The 8,820-nt window shown below is 38.4% G+C and overlaps 1 protein-coding gene across 1 annotated transcript; it reads right to left on the bottom strand.

The window, feature by feature from the left end:
* Positions 1–7,631: 7,631 nt before the first annotated feature.
* On the bottom strand, positions 7,632–8,570 carry LOC130879837 (olfactory receptor 5AN1-like). The gene has a single exon (XM_057778677.1). The coding sequence runs from the start codon at positions 8,568–8,570 to the stop codon at positions 7,632–7,634; it is 939 nt and encodes a 312-aa protein (XP_057634660.1).
* Positions 8,571–8,820: the final 250 nt, after the last annotated feature.

Raw genomic sequence — 8,820 nt, 5'->3', positions numbered from 1 at the left:
TTATTTGGGGTATTCTATTGTACAGTAGATAGAATACAGCTATCCATGGTGTATTGCATATTTCAAACACTTTCAAGTAAGAGCTTCCTAATAAGCTTTTTGTTAGCACACAAAGGGATGGATTCCATTATGACATTCCCATACTCATATATTGTTTTTTTTTTTTTTTTTTTTTTTTTTTTTTTTTTTTGGTTTTTCGAGACAGGGTTTCTCTGTGGTTTTGGAGCCTGTCCTGGAACTAGCTCTTGTAGACCAGGCTGGTCTCGAACTCACAGAGATCCGCCTGCCTCTGCCTCCCGAGTGCTGGGATTAAAGGCGTGCGCCACCATCGCCCGGCTTACTCATATATTGTTATACTTTGCTTCTGTTCTCACCTCTTATTACACTTTGTGTCATAGTATCTGCATTTGAGGAAAATATTTGATGTTATGAAGGCAGGAGTTTGAATATGTGATTTTTTTTAAAGCATAAAACCAGTCACTTCAAGTGATAAGTATGAAAGATACCAATTTGATTATTATTCAGTGTATACATACATGAAAGTATCATGATGGACTCCATAAATATGTAAAGTTCTTGTGGCAATCCAACAAATTACAGAAAAAAAGAGAAAGGGAAGTGCATCTTTGCAGTATTCCAGAAAACTGCCCTTCTAGTAAACTCCTTATGTACGGGGACTTCTGAAGCTTCCGTGGTCCTTCAGAAATAGAGTCCTCGCACATTTTTATCCATCTTTAAAGAATGATGCTGCTAATATTATGTCTGGATGGGTGGCCACATATCCTCTCTTCATATTGTATTCTTTCCATGGCATGGGGTGAAGCTCTTTATTCTCTCCCGTGTCCTAAGATCCCTGTTCTCTCAATCCTGGCCATGTGTAAAGTCAAGGAGCATTTGGTAAAACCTGTCTATCTCTTCACTTACCATCTTACTCAAAATAGTGTCACCTGAGTTCTTGTTAGAAATGCTCTCCTAGACACATAAAGAACCTAACAATTTGTTACATATAACGTGTTCATGACATCTGGTTTAAATCAGTTTGCTCATTTCCTGAGCTATCAAAACAAGACATAGTTATTAATACCACATCATAATCCCATTTTTAATTAAGGAGCTAGAATCACAAGTCCTATGGTTTCTCTAAGATGGGAATAATTGAGTAGAGAGAAGCCAGTTTATTTTACTGCCTATTCTTTCATGAATTTTGAAAATTTTGAAGAATATAGCGTACATATAGTAACTATTCTATTTCATATGCTGTATCTCACTCACTTTCAAGCACTGAATACAGGTGACAAGAAATAAGGCATACCAGTTCTCCACATTTGCTGTTCATATCTCCTATAAAAATAAAGTCTTCAGTGATCCTTATTTTACTGATATCATATAATTTTTCAGAAACCTTGAAATATTAAAAACAATTCGGTAATAAGATTCCTTTAGCTATTCATATCAGGAAATCTCATTTGGATGTAATGAGAGGTGTTTAGAGTACAATATCAGTTATTGCTATTGACAGTGACATGAACTCTAGCTGCAAAACTCAAGCATGTTAGTAACCATGACGTGAAAATATTGGGCCCTATGCTCTTTATTATATACATAATATGGCACTAGGTTTCCATCCTACTGCATGAACTGGCTTTGTGGGAGCCTAGCCTGTTTGGATGCTCACCTTCCTGGACCTGGATGGAGGGGGGAGGACCTTGGACTTCCCAAAGGACAGGGAATCCGGACTGCTCTTCACACTTGAGAGGGAGGGGGAATGGAGTGGGGGGAGGGGGAGAGGAGTGGGGGGAGGGGGAGAAGAGGGGGAGGGAAATGGGAGGCCGGGAGGAGGAGGAAATTTTTTCAACAACAACAAAAAAAAATTGAAACAAAAATAGCAAAAAAAAAAGAGACCATCAGATTAAAAGGAGTACCCCCAGGAATGCAGTGCCCCACTCAGCAGGAAGCAGCCAGACAGATTGACAATGCCCAAATTCCCTAAAGAAAAGAAAAAAAGGGGGGATGAGATGTTGGGATGATGGAGGAGTTACTTTCATTTAATAAAGAAACTGCCTTGGCCCATTTATAGGCCAGCCCTTAGGTGGGTGGAGTAAACAGACAGAATGCTGGGAGAAAGAAGCCGAGTGTGTGAGTCGCCATGATTCTCCCACTCCAGACAGACGCAGGTTAAGATCTTTCCTGGTAAGCCAGCTCATGGTGCTACACAGAATATTAGAAATGGGTTAGATCAATATGTAAGAGCTAGCCAGTAAGAGGCTGGAGCTAATGGGCCAGGCAGTGATTAAAAGAATACAGTTTCCGTGTAATTATTTCGGGTAAAGCTAGCCGAGTGGCAGTGGGAAGCAGCCCCGCCGCTCATATTACAACATTGGGAGCTGTGAACACCCCAAATCCTGAATTTCTTGTAAACAACTTGTGATGCTTGCAGCTGCTTTGAGAAGGAGACCCTCAGGAGATCCTGATGGCAGGGCAGTGGTTTCTGTTATATTTGGCAGGAGCATGGTTATCAGTTAAGGGATCTCTATATAAGCTGCCCCAGGACACAATAAAGGGGGCATTCTTGGGGATTCCTGTTTCAAGAATGACCCATGTCTCTGGAAAAAAAAATCTCTTTTTAGTCAAACCTAGGAATAGACAAAGATTTGACCAAGATTGTATTAGATGACTAGCAATAAGAGATGTCTTAGAATTTCTTCAGTCACACCAGATTGGTTATTTCAGGAGGTATTACCAGGTTAGTGTGTGCATCAGAAGGATGGATCCTGTTTTCTCATCCATTTTGTTAGTCTGTGTCTTTTTATTGAAAAATTGAGACCACTGATATATCAGTGACTGATTATTGTTTGCTCCTATTATTTTGCTGTTTTGTGGTGGTGGCAGAACTGTGTGCATGTTTGTGTATGTGCGTGTGTGTGTGTGTAATTTTGCTTTTGTCGTGTGAGGTTATTTATTTCTTGTGTTTTCATGGGTGTAGTTAACCTTCTTCAGTGAAAGCTCTCCTTTTAGTACACTAGTAGGTCTGTATTTATAGATAGATACTGTTTAAAATTTGAAATTATCATGGAATATCTTATTTTCATCATCTATTGTGATAGAAAGGTTTTACTGGGTATAGTAATCTGATCTGACAAATGTGGTTTTCCGGAGTCTGTAGTACATCTGTACAGGTTCTTTTTGCTTTTAGAATCTCCACAGAAAAGTCAGGTATATTTCTAATAGGTCTATCTTTATATGCTACTTGGTTGTTTTCTTTTGCAGTTTTTAATATTCTTTTTTTTTTTTTTTTGGTTTTTCGAGACAGGGTTTCTCTGTGGTTTTGGAGCCTGTCCTGGAACTAGCTCTTGTAGACCAGGCTGGACTTGAACTCACAGAGATCCGCCTGCCTCTGCCTCCCGAGTGCTGGGATTAAAGGCGTGTTCTATATGTTTAAGACTTTGATTATTATATGATAAGAGATCCTTCTTTTCTGGTACAATCTGTTGGTGTTATTTATGGGCTTTCTTCTTTGTCTGTCTGTCTGTCTGTCTGTCTCTCTCTATCTCTCTCTCTTTTGTTTTTTTCAGACGGTGTTTCTCTGTAGCTTTGTAGTCTGTGCTGGGACTAGCTCTTGTAGACCAGACTGGCCTTGAACTCACAGAGATCCACTTGCCTCTGCCTTCTGAGTGCTGAAATTAAAGGCCAGTGCCACCAACACCTGGCTTCTTTATGCTTCTTATTATACATGTATAGGCATTATCTTCTTTAGGTTAGGAAAAATTTCTTCTATGATTATTTTGAAAATATTTTCTGGGCCTTTGAGCTAGAATTCTTCTCCTTCAATTTCTATTATTTTTAGATTTTGTTTTTTTATATTGTCCCAGATTTCATGGATCTTTGTGTCAGGAATTTTTTAGATTTAGCCTTTTCTTTGACTGATGTATCCATTTCTTCGATCACATCTTCAATATTTGAAATTCTGTCTTCCATCTTTTGTATTCTGATGGTGAAGCTTGCCTCTGTATTTCCTGTTTGCATTCTTAAGTTTTAATTTCCAGAATTCTTCCAGTTTGCGATTTCTTTATTGCTTCTATTTCCATTTTCATGTCTTGTCAGTTTTATTCATTTCCTTCAACTGTTTATTTGTGCTTTCTTGGATTTCCTTAAGGGATTTACTCATTTCCTTTTTAAGCACCTCTCTATCATCCTCATATAGTTTGTTTTAAGGTGTTTTTCTTGTGCTGTGAATCTTTTGGAATAACCAGGATCTGCTGCGCTAGCATACCTGGGCTCTAGTGGAGACATATTGATTGTGTTGTTAGGCTGATATCTTGGCATCAATGTTGGGGATGATTATAGTTCAAAGTTCTGATTTCTGAGCTTCCTTATTTTCTGTTTCCTCTCTGGCTCTTTGATGACTATAGTGTTTGTAGATATCCTGTTCTACAGGTTTGCTTAGCTGGCCTCTTCACACCGAATGCCTCATAGTCTAGATGGTTGGTATATTGGAATGAGTTGGTGAGGAAGGCAGAAAGGAAGGAAGGTAAGAAGGAATATAGAAGGAAGGAAGGAAGGAAGGAAGGAAGGAAGGAAGGAAGGAAGGAAGGGAGGAAGGAAGAAATAAAATGGGGGGAAGTTCTTTGTGAACGCTAGGTATGGTGTCAGAGAGAAAAGGGAGCCCACAATGAAGTAACTGTCAGAGCTGTGTATGAGAACGGGAGATTGGATCTCATGAGCAGTAGGAGAGGAGTGGCTCTATCTTGTTACCCTAGAAGGAGAGGCCCTTGGATTAGAAGGGGATTCTTCCTGTGGCTGGGGCTTTTGAGGGTAGGGAGGTTAGGAACTGTAGGATTGACAGATGTGACCGGGGGAAGGAAGGCTGTAGCTGGTTTTGTATAGCAGCACTTTGGGATGCTACTGGGAGATTGTATCTGGGAGGGCAGAGAGAGAAGAGACTATCTGTGGGAAGCTTAATTCAACATATTTTTTTTTAAATATCCGTACTTGTTACTTATAACCTTCTTTTACTGCAGAAGAAAGAAAATATATATCATTAAATTTATGCCAAACAACAATTTCCTAGTTTTTCTGCCATTAAATTCATGCAGCAATAGAATTGAAAAGGACGTGCTCTGTTAAGTCTTACAATAAATATTGGCCCCTATAGTTTGAAGATTGCATCACTAAAGGTTTAAAGGAAACTAAGAGAAGCTCCCAAAGGGTGCAGAAGAATCCTTCACCTTCACCCTCCTTATCATCTGCTCTCAAGTGGGTTTGGTTCCAAGTCCGGCTTGTCTGTTTCTTGGACACAAATCGTTACCTTTTGCTTTTCACCTTTTATTATTCCACTCTATTTGCTACATGTTTGGAACAGTAAGTGTAAATTTATTCCAACGTGTTGACCAGAAGTCTCTTCTTTAACTTTTAAGATATGTTTCATTTCTTGTTTTAACTTCTTGTCCATAGTTCTGACCTTTGCAAGACTATAGTAAGGATTAATCTTTTAAAAATATACTCACGTTTATTCTGGTCACTGAGATAAAGTGAGTTACATCACATGGTAGTTGAAAGGAAACTTCCTTAATATGTTTACATCGCTAAAATTATAAAGGTTGGAGTAATTAATGGGAAATGAGTCTTAAGTGTACATTCATCAAAAGAAGGAACATTGTTTTCTTCAAAAGAATAAATATGCTTGATTTGGTCATACTTTAAAAAAATTATGCAGCAAATACCCTTTAAATTCATGAATTCGAATGACTTCAAGTGAGAATCCTTTACGAGTCATTAGAATATTCCAGATAAGCTGTATTATTGGAGATATATGTCAGCGTATTTGTTTAGAATCTACTTATCTTACTTTTTTTGATAAATCCAGGATTAGACTAATTGGAGACTGCATGAGATTTTAGATGTCTGTAAGTACCGAAAATAAACTATAGTATAGTTTATAGCACAAAAAAATACTAGAGGATAAAACAAATTACTTGGATATGGTGAAATAACAAGAGTGACTTGAAATTTTTGTGATCTTATAAGTGAAATGTTATGGACATGAGGTTCAGTTCTGCTGAACAAACAATCAAAAATTCAATAGATTAATAACCGAGGTTTAGTTTTTTTTACTATCCCATAATTCCCCAATGTCAGGTAAGGTAGATCAACTTGAGCCATCTCTCATATCCTACTAATAGAGCAATCACTGTCTGTCACATTGGCTTCTAGTGACAAAGTGAGGAAGCACCAGGGCTAAGTATGGATGTTCTCTTCAGACTTCCTCCTACAGACTTTCATATCAACTCTGCTCCTCTTTCACTAACAAAATCTATGACAGTTAAAAGTGATTTTGAGCATTTGTCATGTTTGATCTTAAGTGACAAAGAAACTACAGGAAAGTAAGTATGGAACAAGCTAATGCCTAATCACGAACTGGTTTTTAGAGCCTAAATATAGACAAATAACCTTGCTTTCTACAGAAAAGTCCATCCAAGTTCCTCTCAGACACTCTTTTTTTTTTTTTTTTTTTTTTTTTTTTTTTTTTTTTTTTTTTTTTTGGTGTTTTGAGACAGGGTTTCTCTGTGGCTTCGGAGCCTGTCCTGGAACTAGCTCTTGTAGACCAGGCTGGTCTCGAACTCACAGAGATCCGCCTGCCTCTGCCTCCCAAGTGCTGCTCTCAGACACTCTTGTTCAGGGTTCAGGATCTTCGATAGACACTTGGTAGTTTCTTGATTATACATATATTGTTTTTTAATTTTGAAGGCCTATACATTGTTTTTCATAATTGTTATTAGTCTTTAGAAAACTGAGTATTCACTAACTTAGTACAGTGAATTCATAGGTGTATTGCCATAAGAAATAGAGCAGATATTTGAAATATCAGAAACAAACTGATAATAAGATACCATTGTCTATGTTAACCAATGCTAAATAGTAATGCTTTAATATGACAAAATAAACCACAGTATCAGATACTACTATTGATCATTTGAAATTTAAATATGAAATCTCATCTGGACTCTGGTTTCAAGAATGAAATAAGCACACTCATATTAAATGGCTCTAAACAAATCATATCTTTCATTACTACTGAAGACTTAAACCACGTCTTCTGAATTTAGTAGTCAGTGGTGACAAGCATTTTAACCAAAATGTGACATATGATTAGGACTGATTTTTCTTAGGAACACTGTAACTAGGAGATGTACTTTGCTTCCAGGAGGCACAGCCAAGCCAGCATTACTTTTATTCCTTCAAACAGAAGGTTCCTTCCTCAGAAACAAAGAACAACCCACCAGGCCTTTATTATGCCGCATTGGTCCATTTGTCAGACAAGGCTTCTGGAGCCAGGGAGCTCCAGCCAGGCATCTTCTGTAAGGTGAGACCCAGGGAACTTCAACTGCAGCAGCAAAAAGTTCTAAATTTAGATGTTTCACAAATACTGTGGATAAAAAATGAAAGAGGAGGCTATTTCTGATGGAACAAGAAAAATATAAACCGCCACGATTTATAAGGATAATGTTTCAGTAGCATCAAATCAGTTATGCTCTGTATTGCTGCATAATCTGTATCAAGCTGAGCCTCTGTTCAATGTATGTAGGAATTTTCTTACTGACATGCCAATCAGTGACAAATCTCAAAAACTTTTGTTAGAAGCATTTCATCTTCCTCTGTAACCTTTTTATAGCATCTCTGATATCCTTGTTCCTCAGACTATAAACCAAAGGGTTCAGCATGGGAATCACCACAGTGTAGAAGAAAGATGCAAATCTATCTAAGCTGGAGGAGCCACCAGAACTGGAACTCAAATAGACAAAGACACTGGAGGTGTAGAATAGGGAAACAGCTGTCAGATGAGAAGCACAGGTATTGAATGCCTTGAACCTGCCCTTAGCTGAAGTGATCTTCATGATGGACAAGAAGATATAGCCATAAGATACCATGATGGCTACGGCATTTGTAGGCCCAAACAATATTGTTGCTAAGGCAAGTACGACCTGTGCAAAGGAAGTGTCAGTGCAGGAGAGATTTAACAGCTGGGGCATGTCACAGAAGAAATGTCTGATGACATTAGGTCCACAGAAATGCAGCTGCAGCAAGGTACATACCTGAGATAAAGAACCTATGAGCCCTGCTGTGTAGCTTCCCATCACCATGCGAGCACACAGGGTGGGTGACATGATTGATGAATAGAGCAATGGGTTACAAATGGCAGCATACCTGTCATAGGCCATGACTGTCATGAGGCAAGATTCACTCAGTCCCATCATGGAAAAGATAAAGTATTGAACAATGCAGCCCACAAAGCTGATATATTGCTCTTTCTGAAAGAAGTTGGAAAGCATATTGGGGATCGTTGTGGTGATGTAGCAGAGGTCTATAAAGGACAGATTACTGAGGAAGAAATACATGGGTGTGTGGAGGTGGGCATCCAACCTTACTAAAACAAAGAGAGACAGGTTCCAGGTGAGCGTTGTGATGTAAATTGTGAGGAATATAACAAAGAGCATTGTTGTGATTCGGGGGAAATCTGAGAATCCCAGGAGGATGAATTTGGTGATCTCAGTAATATTTCTTCTTTCAATCATTGTTTCTTTGATCCTAGTATCAGAGAGGAGAAAAAGAACACATGGTTGGGTCAAGAAATTGTAGCATTTTCTTTGTCTTTCTCCAGTGAGTTTGGAGGAGATGAAAAGCTCCATTGTCCTTCTGCAGAAAGAAATCCCAGTATTTCTTCTCTAGCTGACTTTCAGATCCTAGCTATTTCATGTAATGTCATGAGGATTACTAAAGGTATGTTTAAAAGATTGACTGGAAACATTTATTAAAGCACCCATG

This window comes from Chionomys nivalis, chromosome 8, assembly GCF_950005125.1.
Source record: "Chionomys nivalis chromosome 8, mChiNiv1.1, whole genome shotgun sequence".
Classification (NCBI taxonomy): domain Eukaryota; kingdom Metazoa; phylum Chordata; class Mammalia; order Rodentia; family Cricetidae; genus Chionomys; species Chionomys nivalis.
The sequence above is the reverse complement of the archived record's forward strand: the minus strand, read 5'-3'. Positions and strand labels throughout refer to the sequence as shown.